Source organism: Anomaloglossus baeobatrachus, chromosome 3 (assembly GCF_048569485.1).
Source record: "Anomaloglossus baeobatrachus isolate aAnoBae1 chromosome 3, aAnoBae1.hap1, whole genome shotgun sequence".
In the NCBI taxonomy this organism is placed as follows: Eukaryota; Metazoa; Chordata; class Amphibia; order Anura; family Aromobatidae; genus Anomaloglossus; species Anomaloglossus baeobatrachus.
Genome location: NC_134355.1, coordinates 581,089,168 through 581,104,633, shown reverse-complemented (window position 1 = coordinate 581,104,633; position 15,466 = coordinate 581,089,168). Strand labels below are relative to the sequence as shown.

The following is a 15,466-nucleotide window of genomic DNA, read 5'->3' as shown; positions in this document are numbered from 1 at the left end:
TCTTCGGTCAAGCACTCTGCCCGGTTCTCTCTGGTTCGTAACCACTCTGGACAATCATCCCGTACGGACACTCCTGGACTTTTACCGCTTGCCCCTTGTGTCCCGGCTGCTGCGCATTTAGGCCTTCCGGGGTGATTGCCGGACAGTCCCTGTATAGGGGTTCGCTCTGGTGGTCTCCCTGGGGGAGTCCGGTGCGTGGCCCCGGGAATTCCATTCGCTCCGTTTCGGGAAGGTATTTTGTATATTTGTACTGCTGTGTTTTCCGTTGTGTATCTACCGTGGTTACATATTATAAAACATCTTGTACCAAGAACTCGTCTCTGTTTGTCATTGCCCTACGCTATCGAAATCCTCAGAACATATATATAAGTATTACACATTCCATAATAGTATCCTTAAAAACCCTTCAAACATTTTACCCACAACAGATGTTAAGCTTACCGGCCTATAGTTTCCAGGTTCCCTTTTGCACCCTTTTTTGAATATTGGTACCACATTTGCTAGCCGCCAATCCAGTGGAACAGACCCAGTTTCTATAGAGTCTTTAAATAAAAGGAATAGAGGCCTGTCTATCACATTACTTAACTCCCTTAATACCCGAGGGTGAATGCCATCAGGGCCTGGTGATTTGTCAATTTTAATGTTACTAAGACATCGCGACATAGCGACATCGCTACTGATATATCGTCGGGGTCACGTCGTTAGTGACGCACATCCAGGCGCCGGTAGCGACATCGTAATGTGTAAATCCTAGGTGCGACGATGAACGAGCGCAAAAGCGTAAAAAATCGCTGATCTGTGTCACGTCGTTCATTTCTATAATGTCGTTACTGCTGCAGATACGATGTTGTTTGTCGATCCTGCAGCACCACGCATCGCTGTGTGTGAAACTGCAGGAACGACAGACATCTCCTTACCTACGTCCACCGGCAATGCGGAAGGGAGAAGGTGGGCGGGATGTTATGTCCCGCTCATCTCCGCCCCTCCGCTTCTATTGGCCGGGTGCTTAGTGACGTCGCGGTGACATCGCTGTGATGCCGAACGCACCCCCCCCCTTAAAGGAGGGATTGTTCGGCGGTCACAGTGACGTCGCCGACCAGGTATGTGCGTGTGAAGCTGCCGTAGCGATAATGTTCGCTATGGCAGTAAGCACCAGATATCGCATGTACGACGGGGGCGGGTGCTATCACGCTCGACATCGCTAGCAATTGCTAGCAATGTCACAGCATGTAAAGCCCGCCTAACAGCCTCTATGCTGTGTGACGTCAAGCAAAGGAGCCATCAGTCAAGTAGGAGGAGGTGGTGCTGGGCAGGGAATAGAGCTGGAGTGACCGAGGCTTCAGATCTACAGCCTCATTTGCATATCAATTAAATTGATAATGTCTCAGTAATGGGGAAATGGAAAGGATATGTAATCGTATTCCTGGACTTGTCTTTAAAAGAGCTACATGTGCATATACTGTATAAGTAGGAGGAGGTGGTGCTGGGCAGAGAATAGAGCTGGAGTGACACATGCTTCAGATCTGCCATAGCCATTTGCATATCTATTCAAATAGTTATTTCTCATTGACGGAGGAAAGGACTGGCCATTGCTGAACTTGCCATTGCAAGTCATGGCCAAAAGTATTGGTACTCTTGAAATTGTTACAGAAAATGAAGTATCTCTCCCCAAGAATTATTGCAATTACACGTTTAGTCATATACATGTTTATTTCTTTCCTTTGTGCGTTTTGGAACAACACAAAAAACATGAAATAATGGTAAATAGGACATAATGTTACACAAAACTCCAAAAATGGGCTGAACAAAATTGTTGGCACCCTCAACGTAACAATCAATCAATCGCTTCCTATATCCATCAATAAGCTTCTCACACCTCATTGGGAATTTTGGACTCTTTTTTTCGTAACCTGCTCCAGGTCTCTCATATTTGAAGGGTGACTTCTCCAAACAACAATTTTAAGATCTCTTCACAGGTGTTCAATAGGATTTAGATCCGGACTCATTGCTTCCACTTCGGAGCTCTCCAGCGCCTTGTTTCCATCTATTTCTCGGGGCTTCTTAAAGTATGTTTAGGGTCATTGTCCTGCTAGAAGACCATGATCTAGGATGCAATCCCAGCTTTCTGACACTGGGCACTACATTGCAATCCAAAATCCTTTGTGTGAAACTATGTCCAATTTTCCTTTTTTCTCTACTTTTTTGTGTTGTTCCAATACTCACAAAGGAAATAAACATGTGTAATTGCAATAATTTTCTGGGAGAAATACTTCTTTTTCTGTAACACTTTCAGCCCTGACTGTAATCTAATCTGCCAATATAATCTAAATCTTATTCATATAACTGCAAGATACTTCGACAAATCCTAAATGGCCCAAAACTTAAAAGTTAAGGGCACTTTACACACTGCAATATCGCTATCGATATCGCTAGCGAGTGTACCCACCCCTGTCGGTTGTGCGTCTAGAGCAAATCGCTGCCTGTGGCGCACAACATCGCTTACATCCGTCACACGGACTTACCTTCCCTGCGACGTCGCTGTGGCCGGCGAACCGCCTCCTTTCTAAGGGGGCGGTTCATGCGGCGTCACAGCGACGTCACATGGCAGCCGTCCAATAGAAGCAGAGGGGCGGAGAGGAGCGATCGAAATTTCCTGCCCACCTTCTTCCTTCCTCATTGCCAGTGGACGAAGGTAAGCAGATGTTCGTCGCTCCTGTGGTGTCACACATAGCGATGTGTGATGCCGCAGGAACGACGAACAACCAGCGGCATGCACCACCAACGATATTATGAAAAGGAGCGACGTGTCACAGGTCAACGATTTTTGACGTTTTTTGCGATCGTTGATCGTTGCTCCTTGGTGTCACCCACTGTGATGTCGCTAACGGCGCCGGATGTGCGTCACTAACGACGTGACCCCGACGATATATCGTTAGCGATGTCGCAGCGTGTAAAGCACCCTTTAGAGTCTCTTAAAGCAAAAGTTGTCAGGTACAATATTCTGTTCTCACATACCATTATAGAGGTCAGAACTCTGTTTTTCTTCTAGAGCAAGAGTTCCAGATTGAATACAAATTTGTTGAATTACCTGATACAATTCTGTCTACTTACAGAAAGTTGCTACTTGTATTATTGATTTCAAAGTATCAATATGACCCATAAGGCTATGTGCGACATTGAGTATTTCTGCACCATTTCGGCATGTCTTGACAGGAAAAAGACAGCGCAAAAACGTGCATTTTTTAATGCTTTTTTTGCATGTGTTTTGCACTGCTTTGAATAGTGAAAACGCAGGCAAAAATGGAGAAAGAATTGACATGCTGCAGATTATTTTCTGCACCAAATCTGTAAGAAAAAAAAACATGTGCGTTCCCCTTCAGGTTTCTCATTGACTTTGCTAGCATATGGTTTGTGACACAACTGCACAAAAAAGCGAGATACAATCTCACTGTGTGCACACAGCCTTAAATCACCGCTCTAGTGGGTTTTTTTTTAACCTTTTGTTAGGTATCTTATATATAAGTGTAATGCTTGTAGTTATATTTGCACTGGTTGGCGTCTTCTTTTGTTTTCAGCCTAGCTCCGGCACCACGTAACGACTTTTCTAACCAGCCGATCTTTATGTGTTCCGGTCTGGAGTTCACTTGTCTCAATACAATTTGATTGGACTGAGAATCAGACTACGGACTAGAGAACTCGTTATGCATTTCCATAGATTTGCATTGAGAAGATTTGAAAAACTGACCTTCGCTTCACCCAAAAACTGCTGTGTGATTTGATATGCCACAACTGAAGTCACGGGGTATTGGAGTGGGCCTAAAACCAGGTAAAGATGGCTGCTGGTGAGACCGTAACTATATGCATTACACTTGTAAATGTTATTGTGCCACCCTGGCAAAACCAGGGTGTCACAGAGGTCTGCATACATCTTTATGGTGCAGAACTCACTCTCCCTTGGGCAGTTTCCCACACAAAAACACACCAGCCAATCAGGCCCCACTCACCCCCTCCTCAGGAAAATGGGAGGGGGAGAGAGGAGCTTGGAGAGAGCAGAAGTTAGTTTTTCAGTCAGTCTGCTGGAGGGGAGAAGTCTGGAAGCAGCTCCTGGGGGAGCTAAGAGAAGTGGTAGTGAGGGCCTCAGGAATAGGCCAGCCGCTTGTGGGACCCGAAGTGGACCGGGAGAGGGTAGTGGCCCCCCCGGTGCCGACTGTCGGGACCCAGTCTGGACCTGTGTATGGAACAGACACAGACACCAGGCAGGAGAAAAACACCCGAATTACACACATGGGTGTGGGACCCGTCTTCACAGCAGCCGTGGGCACCAGTTACCAGCAACTTGGTTAATTCTTGGGCTCGTGTCAGTTATTGCTTTATACTGTGAGTACTCCTGCACCACCCGGTCCAAGCTGTGGACTGCACCCGTTACTCCCCAATCCATCACCGGGGTCCCGGGACATCAACACCCTACCCGTGGATGGAAAATCACCACCTTGCTGCCCATTACCATCCCCGGGATCCTGTGACAGGCAGCGGCGGTGCTCCATTACCTCACCGCACACCACGGGTGGCATCACGGACAATTCCCCTGTACATAATCCCCTTTTTGCTGTGGAGCCTGGGATCACAGACCGGGTCACGCCACCGTACACCTACAAAAGTGACCCCTTGGCCGGGATCTGAGTACCCCTTATCCCTGGGCGACACATTATCCCTAACAAAGGGATACAAAGATTAAAATAAAACAAAAATAAAAAAAAACCCGGGGTGGTGATTTAAGCTCATTTACAGCATATACGTTTTGACAGAAATCAGACAGAAAGTGCTAAATGTAAATTACACATAAAAGTACAGTTGAAAGTACCGTATTTTTGTTTTAGAAGACGCATCCCAAATTTAGAGAAAATAAGGGGAAATAAATGGGGTATGTCTTGTTATCCGGTGGTGTCTTACCGAGGGGGGCGGCAGTGGTGGTGGAGGCAGGGGCAGTTGTGGAGCAGGGAATTGCGGTGGGTGGCCCAGATGCTCGGCGGCAGCGCTGTGAGGCATAGAAAACATCCAGGAACAGTCGGGAGTGCGAGCTTCAAACAAATGGCTAATCACCAAAGTCCACTTACTTATATACACTTCTATAGAATCTGACTAAACACAAGCTTGACACCGAATTACCGGCCAAGAATGAAGTGAATTAATACAATATCGTTAATGAAATATTATTTTATTATCAATAAACTCACAAATATACACTTTCAAACAAGAGAGCCACCTGGGGGGCACATGGTTCCATGGGCATATCATTGCTGCACCCCCTTTTGAAAAAGCAGCGGCGAAACGTACGTCAGGGGTGGTGGGACGCATGGCCAGACGAATCAGTCAATAATGTAAGTATCCATTCTAATACTCAATCCCTAAAAGTGTATTTTAAATACTTTATCTGCAACGCATATCTCTGCTGTATTGCCCTATCATGTATACATAGGTAACGAGTGCCCTTTGTTGCGTTATCAGCGTGATATATGGGGACTAGTCGTCAGTAGATGGTGGTGACGCAGTGGCTGAATTGTGTCTTTACATATATACAAATCAGCAGGTGCTGAATAGATATATCAATAGATGGCAATGATTTAGCCGTGCGTGTGATCTGCTTTAGCATACCAGTGACTTTTAGAGGGTATTGGACTATATATCTGTCCACCTCAATATGCCGTGCTGATGAAAGCATAGAAGAGGGTTAGGTGATGATATATTGGGCAGCAGCAGTGATATGCCCATTGAGATTAGCCGTGTATGTCTGGATGACTAATTGAAGGTTGCTCTCTTGGGCATTCTTTAAGATTATATGCTGATGCGGAAGATTAGTATCTATGTATAAATACTGGGTGTAATTATCCTGTGTTTGGATTTAATGTTGATACGTTACATATAGGATGGAGATGATATGCAGATATTCTGGAACCATGTGCCCCCCAGGTGGCTCTCTTGTTTGAAAGTGTATATTTGTGAGTTTATTGATGATAAAATAATATTTCATTAACGATATTGTATTAATTCACTTCATTCTTGGCCGGTAATTCGGTGTCAAGCTTCAAACAAATGGCGCCCGGAGTCGGTTTGATTGCGTTATTGGCTCAATGACAAGCCAAGATCTCATCTGCGTATACGCTACCTCCGAGTGCCATTTTCCTTAAGTTCTCTGCTGGGACATGAATGGGTCGGAGCGAATGCGTGCTCAAATGAGATCTTGAGCCAAGAGCTCCATTTGTGCACTCACTGACTCCGGGTGCCATTTTTTTAAGCCAACACCGCCGCCATCTTCAGGATGTCCCCTGCCTCACCGCCCACCGCATAGCCCCAGCAGCACATAGCCTGCAGCGCCTACAGCATCGCCCTGCCTCCTGTCACCATTCTTCACCCCTCCCCCGGTAAGCTACATTCGGATTGTAAGAAGCACCCCTCATTTTCCTCCCAGATTTTTGGGAGGAAAAAAGTGTGTCTTACAATCTGAAAAATATGGTAGTTTCTTTATATATTATTTATGAAACTATCCTTGTTTATTATAGAAAGCGATTGATGAGACAAAAACAGCAATTATGGCTTACTTACCAAAATCTTTGTAATACATTCTTCTGCTAGGGAAGCTTCGACACATTCAATGGCTCCTGCACTTGCAATCGTCCAGGTGTCACATTTTGTTTTCTCATCTCTGCTTTGTGTGCACCAGAGGATCTTGTCTTGTGGTGGTTCTTCTAACTCTGCAACGTATAGCAAGAGACACTTAGGCTATGTGCGCACTAGAGATGTGAAGTTTCTCGAGAAAATCTTCTCGAGAAACTTCTGGGAGTGAAAGATTTGCTGACCTCCGGAAGAAATCCGCGGCAAAACCGCATGCGGATTTGCCGCGGATTAGCCGCGGATTTACCGCGGATTTGCCGCGATTTTGCCGCGATTTTCCCGCGGGTGGTTCCCTGCGGATTTTTGCAGTCTGTACTGCAGAAATCCGCGGGATACCTGCGGATTTAATGGACATGTTCATTTTCTCAAGAAACTTTCTCGAGAAACTTTTCTCAAGAAACTTTCTTGAGAAAAATCCGCACCAGTGCGCACAGCTTTTTTTTTTTCTCATAGAATTTCATGGGAAATGTCTGCACAAAGATTGCAGACATTTCTCAAGAAATTTCCGCGGCAAATCCGCGGGTAAATCCGCGGGTATTTTGCTCTAGTGCGCACATAGCCTTACAACTGGTTATAACTATAGTTCTGAATCTCACAAGACAATGGGCAAGACATTGAAGTACTGCTGAAGTACTTTAAATAGTCAAAAAGTTGAGTCGAAAAACAAATAGGATATACATCTCTGAATTAATTGGGCGGCACGGTGGCTCAGTGGTTAGCACTGCAGTCTTGCAGCGCTGGGGTCCTGGGTTCAAATCCCACCAAGGACACTATAAGGACACTGCAAGGAGTTTGTATGTTCTCCTCATGTTTGCGTGGGTTTCCTCCCACACTCCAAAGACATACAGATAGGGACTCTAGATTGTGAGCCCCAATGGGGACAGTGTTGCCAATTTATGTAAAGCGCTGTGGAATTAATAGCGCTATATAAATGCATTTAATTATTATTATTAATTCTCTCCAGATCCAGTTCATGAAGGCATGGCCTCTGGGCTTGGAGTACATACATTGCCCAATATTGTAGCTCATTGTATAGGACTTCTTGCTTGTCTATCCTTAATTACAGTATATATTCCTGGTTCAGGACACACTGATCCCTTTACTCAGTAGTAGTTTTAATTTATACCTTTTTCTAGTGCTCTGAATGCATTGGTGAGCTTTGATCCCAAGTATAAGGGGGCATCAACTTTACTTGGCAGGACCCGGAGGCCCTTTGCAGAGTCTTTGAACATTAGGTCTCTCCCGTGAGAGGAAGCAAATAGTTTGCAGGTTTGTTTGTCCTAAAAGTAGCCGAAAATAAAAGAAATGTTACATTCAGATAGAATAAAAGCGTATAAAGTATGTTATGTACATAATTGGAGTCCACATGCACTCACTACCTGCTATTATTGAATTCATCACAAAAAAAGACAGAAATAGACGTGGTAACTTTTTCAATCTTTTAGATAACAAATTACCACTGTACATTTTAATCAGATTTTCCTTCCTCCCTGGGACAGAGACCCTGATTCCAGTTATGTGTCACTTACTTATTTTTTTGCTGTAGTTTTGAATACAATTATTTTCATATAATATCACAGTTTTAGGGTTCTTAATGATGAGCTTAGCAGAATTTCACCCACGCCATTAATTTCTGACTTTATTGTGCATATGCAGAAAGTTGACAAAGATGGGGGTGAGATAAACAGAAAGCTGACAAAGGTGAGGGATAGACAGAAAGCTGACAAAGGTGAGGGATAGACAGAAAGCTGACAAAGGTGAGGGATAGACAGAAAGCTGACAAAGGTGAGGGATAGACAGAAAGCTGACAAAGGTGAGGGATAGACAGAAAGCTGACAAAGGTGAGGGATAGACAGAAAGCTGACAATGGGGGGGGACGATCAACAGCTGAAAAAGGGGGAAGACAGTAAGTTGACAATAGTGAGGGGATAGATAGAAAGCTAACAATCTAGTGGGTGATAAACAGAAAGCGAACAATGGTGGGGGATAGACAGAAAGCTGACAATGGTGTGAGGGATAGACTGGATGGATAGACAGAAAGCTGACAATGGTGGGGGGATAAACAGAAAGCTGACAATGGTGAGGGATAGACAGAAAGTTGACAATGGTGGGGGATAAACAGAAAGCTGACAATGGTGAGGGATAGACAGAAAGTTGACAATGGTGGGGGATAAACAGAAAGCTGACAATGGTGAGGGATAGACAGAAAGTTGACAATGGTGGGGGATAAACAGAAAGCTGACAATGGTGGGGGATAAACAGAAAGTTGACAATTTGTGGGATAGACAGAAAGCTGACAATGGTGGGTGATAGACAGAAAGCTGACAATGGTGTGAGGGATAGACTGGATGGATAGACAGAAAGCTGACAATAGTGGGGGGATAAACAGAAAGCTGACAATGGTGGGGGATAAACAGAAAGCTGACAATGGTGAGGGATAGACAGAAAGTTGACAATGGTGGGGGATAAACAGAAAGCTGACAATGGTGAGGGATAGACAGAAAGCTGACAATGGTGGGGGATAGACAGAAAGCTGACAATGGTGGGGGATAAACAGAAAGTTGACAATTTGTGGGATAGACAGAAAGCTGACAATGGTGGGGGATAAACAGAAAGTTGACAATGGTGGGGGGATAGACAGAAAGCTGACAATGGTGGGGGGACAGACAGAGAGCACACAATAGTGGGGAGGACAGAGAGAAAGCTGGCAGTGGTGGGGGATAGACAGAGAGCAGACAATGGTAGGGGATAGACAGAAAGCTGACAATGGTGGGGGGGACAGACAGAAAGCTGACAATGGTGGTGGGATAGACAGAAAGCTGGCAGTGGTGGGGAGATAGACAGAAAGATGACAATGGTAAAGGGGGGATAGATAGCTGACAATGATGGGGGATAGACAGTAACCTGACAATAGTGGGGGGATCGACAGAAAGCTGACAATGGTGGAGGTAGATAGACACAACCCATGAATAGTTGATAGATAGGAGTCCATCATTTAGATGCCTAGCACGGCAGATAAAACAGTTTTATCAAAACTACAGTAAGGTTCCCAGTAAGTGACCCAGCATTATAATTAGGATTAGATATGAGTGAACCCAAGGTTTGCTGTTCCCACCAAACACAGACTTTACACAAAAAAAAATTTGGTTGCCTTATGTATGCAAAACACTTGTGTGAGTGGCGCTGTGCTCGGCCCTGTGCGAGCAATGATTAATTGGCTCACACTGTGGGTAACAGCAGCGTTCTCAGATTTAGTGTGCACCAACTAAAAAAACTATATAAACCTCTCACACCCAGCCCTGTAAAGGCCGCTTTACATGCTACGACATGGCTAGCAATTGCTAGCGATGTCGAGCGCTAAAGCACCCGCCCCCATCGTACATGCGATATCGTGTGATCGCTGCCGTAGCGAACATTATCGCTACGGCAGCGTCACATGCACATACCTGCCCTGCGACGTTGCTGTGACCAGGAACCGCCTCCTTTCTAAGGGGGCGGTTCATTTAGCGTCACAGCGACGTCACAGCAGCGTCACTGAACCGCCGCCCAATCAAAGCGGAGGGGCAGAGATGAGCTGGACGTAACATCCCGCCCACCTCCTTCCTTCCGCATTGCGGGCGGCGGCAGGTAAGGTGAGATTCCTCGTTCCTGCGGCGTCACACATAGAGATGTGTGCTGCCGCAGGAGCGACGAACTACATCGTACACCGAGCAGCAGCGATATTCGAGAATAGGGGGGCATATCACCGATGAGCGATTTTGGCCGTTTTTGCGACGATTCAAAATCGCTTATAGGTGTCACACACAAAGACATCGCTAAAGCGACCGGATGTGCGTCACAAATTCCGTGACCCTAACAAGATCGCTTGAGCGATGTCGCAGCGTGAAAAGCGGCCTTAAGTCATCTGTTTATGGCTGGCTGTATGTGGGCACAGACCTGAACTGCCCAATTAGTGACTTCCATTGGGGTTCAGGTCAAGTCCGGGTCCAGAACCGAACTTTATCTAAAGTCTGGCTGCAGCCACTGAACTGAACTTCCACGGGTCTGCTCATCTCTAATTAGGAGTCCTGCCCCTGCTTTATACTGCTTTCATATGGGGTAGCAAAAACCTAGGAACCGATTGTTTATAGAGTAACCGCAGGCAATGCTACTGTGCAGCAGGTCAAATCATTTGTTGATCTAGCTTGTCCTGATGATCATCAATACTTGTCCTTTGACCATTATTTTTCTCTATAAGCTACTGTGACGCCCTGGCAAAATCAGGTAGTCACATTTAGGCCCCCGCACTACACCAATTCCTCACTAGGAAACACACAGCCAACCAGAAAACTCTAGTCACCCCCCCTTAGGGAAAGATAGACACACCAAAGGGTGTGACCAGGCAGTTGGGACACGCCCACCCAAGGGTCCAGACAGCCCGGGGCAGGGAAAACAGTCAGTCTAGTCAAGTTGGGCCTGAAGTTCAGTTTGGAGAGGAGTGTGGGTTGGAGCTAAGTGTAGCTCCAGCAGGAGAGTTCAAGTTGAACGGTACCAGGGTAGGAGCCCTGGTGCCACTGGCTAGGAGGCAGACGGTGGTCTCCGTCAGCAGGAGACGGGAAGACGGCTCGGTGGAACCGAGGTGGACCGGGACAGGGTTGTAGCCCGCCGGTACCGACACGGGGAACCGACCCGGAAACCGGAGCGCAAAGGGGGGTACTCGGACCCTGAAGCCAGGACCAGAACTAAGTGGAACTGGTTAATTAACCGATTGAGGCCAGGACTAGAGGTCCTGTCCCACCCAAAGTCCCTCATAGAAGACAACAGCCCACCGATTAGGGATAAGAGGTCACCGCCAGGGCCCATAGATCCCACGGGCGAGTGTCTGCGGGCACGGCTCCTTAGGCCACATCCAGCAGGGAGCGAACTCCTGAGTTTCACACTAGGAAAGTCCACCTTACACAAAGCAGTGCAGGAAGAGGATAGAGACCACCAGCCGGGTGGGGGACGCGAACGCGACCAGCCGTGGCACCGGCCACCATCACCTTGGTTTACCAGAGACTTGTGTGTTTTACTAACAGTGAGTAAACCAATACCCCCTGCAGTCGCCATCCCCTGCACCAAGCCACCGGGTCCCGGGGCCACCATCCCTACCCACGGAGGGGTTAACAACTTGCTGCACAACATCTCCCCTGGGTGCCCCATAAGAGCAGCGGTGGTGTCCCACCTCACCACCGCCACGTGGGTGGCGTCACGAACTTACTACGGCCTAGCCCGTACATCTACGTCCCCCCATTTATTCGGCATGTCCGCGAGACCCCCGGGTCCGGAGACCCTCGAGCCACCACCCCTGAAGGCCCGTATCCGAGCAACGCCGGCTGTTGGCATGGGGGCGGCACACCCCACACATCTTGCTACTCAATATAATTTGACGAATAGACAATCCACATTACATGGAGATTCCTACCAACCAAAACTACATGTGTCCTTCTTTAACTCCATTCTAAACCTTACTTATATGGATATATATGACTGGATCCATGTGTTAAGCAAAGAAAAAAATGTACACATTCGACTGATGCCATGATGAATGGTTTCTGTTGGCCATCTGTCAATGGAAGGCTATCATATTAAAAATGTTCTATATATTTGATTTTCTTATCTGATCTATCACCTATTGGCTCCAATGTTAAATATTTCTATGCGTTTAACAATATGGTTGTCTTACTGGATGGCTGTGGCATGGTCCATAGTCACCCATAGGTTCCCAATTTATTGCAAATCGGTCAGCAGGTTTTTCCTATGTAATCTGAGAGTGGCATGATATAGTGGCATAGACTCTGATTCACTTACTAGGCTGTGTTTAATCAACAGGAAATTATTACTAGACCGTTTGGTGTCTCATGCCTACTAGCCCAACCACGCTCCCACCACTGATTAGCTGCTTTCTGTCAATATACAGTGTACACAGAATGTTTTGGTGTGGGAGGGGGTATACACGGCTCATTCCAAGCTCTGCTAGATCTGCAGCAAAGAAAACTGTGACTATCACAACTGCAGCACCCAGTAAATTAAGTGATACATCTCTGGAATCAAGGTCTCTGTTCTTACATCATGCTGCTGTCAGACTACATAGCAAAAACCTGCTGACATATTCCTTTTAAGAAAAAAAAACATATGTTAAACGTAAATGTTTTTTGCTAGAATGCCATGTCAGTTATCATCCATGTGTAACCAATAGCTTCCCATATTTAAAAAAAAAATGTATATCTGACTATATAAAATTCTGAATGAACGATGCAACAATGTATTGAACAGGTATAATGACAAATAATATAATTTAATAAATTATAAATTGCTCCATAGCTCTTTAGAAGAGACTGGCGTAAAAAGACACAAGATGTGCTTGGTGCAAGTGTTCTGTTACCTGAGCCTGTTGGAGAAAGTCAGTAATAAGTTTAATCTTGTCCTCATCTTGAGTGGACACCACAGCATGAGCGGGTACTCTTCCCCAGTTACATTTAGCATACTCGCTGATTGGTTCCCTTTTATCGTCTGTGCACAGCAGCTCATAATCCTTATGGAATTCCTCTGAAGGACAAAGAGGGGCAGTTATTGGATGACCTCTATACAAATATTTTTAGTTTTTTAAACAAATGAAGCAAAAAAGGGGGGAGGGTATTTTAAGGCAGGTGATCGTAGCACAAAAGCAGACAAAAATAAGATAAAAAATGGAGAAATGGTCAAAAGCCTAACCAATGATGGAGGTGACATCGGTGGTGGAAAGGTGGGAGCATAGAGGAGGAAGAAGGGAAGAGAGAAGGGGGGAAGAAAGAGAGAGAGGGACAAGGAACCCAAGGTGGGGGGGAGGGGAAACACTAAATTGTCCCTAAGTAAACCTAACCTTATGTGAAGCCCCACAGGTGCTGTTGTGTCGGTGCATTACCTTCAGGGACTCCACGTGGATGGAACAGTCTGGTCACAGGTAAGATGTCTTCTTAGGATTGTCGTGACGCCACTCTCGGTATTGCGCTCAGTGGGGACCGCCACTGCAGATTAAGGGGTGCCTGGGGCTGATGGTGGGTGCAGTCAGTTGTAGTGGCCTCCCGAGAGTGAGGCAAGCCCCAGGACCCTGTGTAGGTGTGTGGAACCACAAGGCGCAGAATGACTCAGGCACAGTCCAAACAGTCTTTCAGCGATTTTACTCACATTAGGTGGCAGGGTGAATAACCCGGGCATAGCTGGGATGAACCAGGCTGGAACCAGGTGTCCTTCAGGCTGACTTGTGAGGATGGCTACTGACTCGCCTTCTCTAGCCCTTCTGTTGTTTGTGATGACCCCGACTTGCAGTCCCTACGGGGGTCACCCAGGGAAGTTGCTGCTCCCCTCATTTCGGCCCGTTTGCTTGTAGCGTGGACCAGGTTACTCCGGCTGCTTGTGTGGCGCCCCTGACCTGGTCAGGCACCACTGAGTACTGCACCCATGCTGGGGACAGTACAAAACAGGTGATCCAGAAGGCTGATCGAGGTGTGACTACACAGGCGCATAGTGATCAGGTCTCACACATTTACCTTTGAGAGGACCCCTGGGGATCCCAGGAGGGGGCGAAGCCTCCATCTCCACTCGAGGGGTGTGGTAGAGAGCCTGGTTGCTAGGTGACGTAGGCAAGAACAGGAGAGGAGGGAAGAGTGAGCCGAAGACAGTTGAGTGGTAAAGTTCAGGGAGGGCAGAAGCAGACCCTGTAGCTCTACACAATTCTGACAACGTACGCGCAGTGACTACCAACGGGGGAGAACGGTCACCTGGTAGTGCTGCCCGAAATCCACACACGGCTAAAGAGAGAGCAACGGAGTGGAAAGTAAGAAGACTGTCAGGGAGATACCAGGCCCAAACGGGTAACAGGTCCCAGTGCAGGGATAGATCCACCTGTCCTTTGCCAAACCTGCATGAGGGGGCACTTTACACCCCCAAGACAACACCACAGAGTCCGCAGCCACGTAGCCAAAGTGAGGGCCCATAGCTCACAGGAGGCAAGCAGCCGGAGTGACCTGGTCCAGGCTACAAGCAAACGGGCCAAAAAGAAGGGGAGAGAGGCACCAGCAACTTCCCTGGGCGACCCCAGCAGGGCTTCAAGCAGGGGTTACCCCAAAACACAACGGGCTAAGGAAGGCGAGTTGGTAGCCACCCTCATAAGTCAGCCTGAAGGACACCTGGTTCCAGCCTGGTTCATCCCAGCTACGCCCGGGTTACTCACCCTGCCACCATCAGTGAGTAAAATCCCTGAAAGACATCCTGCTTGTGCGTGTGAGTCATTCTGCGACTTGTAGTTCCACACACCTACACGGGACCCTGGGGCATGCCTCACTCTCAGGAGGCTATTACAACTGACTGCACCTACTATCAGCCCCAGGCACCCCTAACCTGCAGTGGCGGTCCCCACTGACCGCAATTCTGAGAGTGGCGTCACGACAATCAAAATAGAGGATTTCCTACCTGTGACGAGATCCAGCCGCGTGGAGTCCCTGAAGGTAATGCACCGCTGCACCGACACCGAGCCTCGGGGCCCCACACATCTGGCGTCACGAACAGGATAAGGACTAGACCTGTTCAGACAGGTGACCATGTGCCTGGGCGGTCCGCTTGGAAAATTGGAAGCGCCGCCATATTGCCACCATGAAAAGCGCGCTGAAAAACAACAGCAGCCCGCACTGGGAGAAGTTACCGCCCACGAAGAGGTGTGGCTACCCAGAGATCCCCTGAAGGGTCCTGGCCTCGCAAGTGATGAGAGTGGGGGCGTTCAGAGACGTCGGGAAAGAAAGGG

General features: G+C 47.3%; 1 protein-coding gene across 1 annotated transcript in view; it reads right to left on the bottom strand.

The window, feature by feature from the left end:
• LOC142296893 (serotransferrin-A-like) overlaps nucleotides 1-15,466 on the bottom strand; it is a 94,398-nt gene that overhangs the window by 36,141 nt on the left and 42,791 nt on the right. Inside the window, exons 7-9 of the mRNA XM_075340996.1 lie at nucleotides 13,073-13,236; nucleotides 7,796-7,949; nucleotides 6,601-6,749 (exon numbers count right to left, since the gene is read on the bottom strand). Of these exons, the coding sequence (XP_075197111.1) occupies nucleotides 6,601-6,749; nucleotides 7,796-7,949; nucleotides 13,073-13,236 (467 nt within the window). The remainder of the gene's footprint in view (nucleotides 1-6,600; nucleotides 6,750-7,795; nucleotides 7,950-13,072; nucleotides 13,237-15,466) is intronic.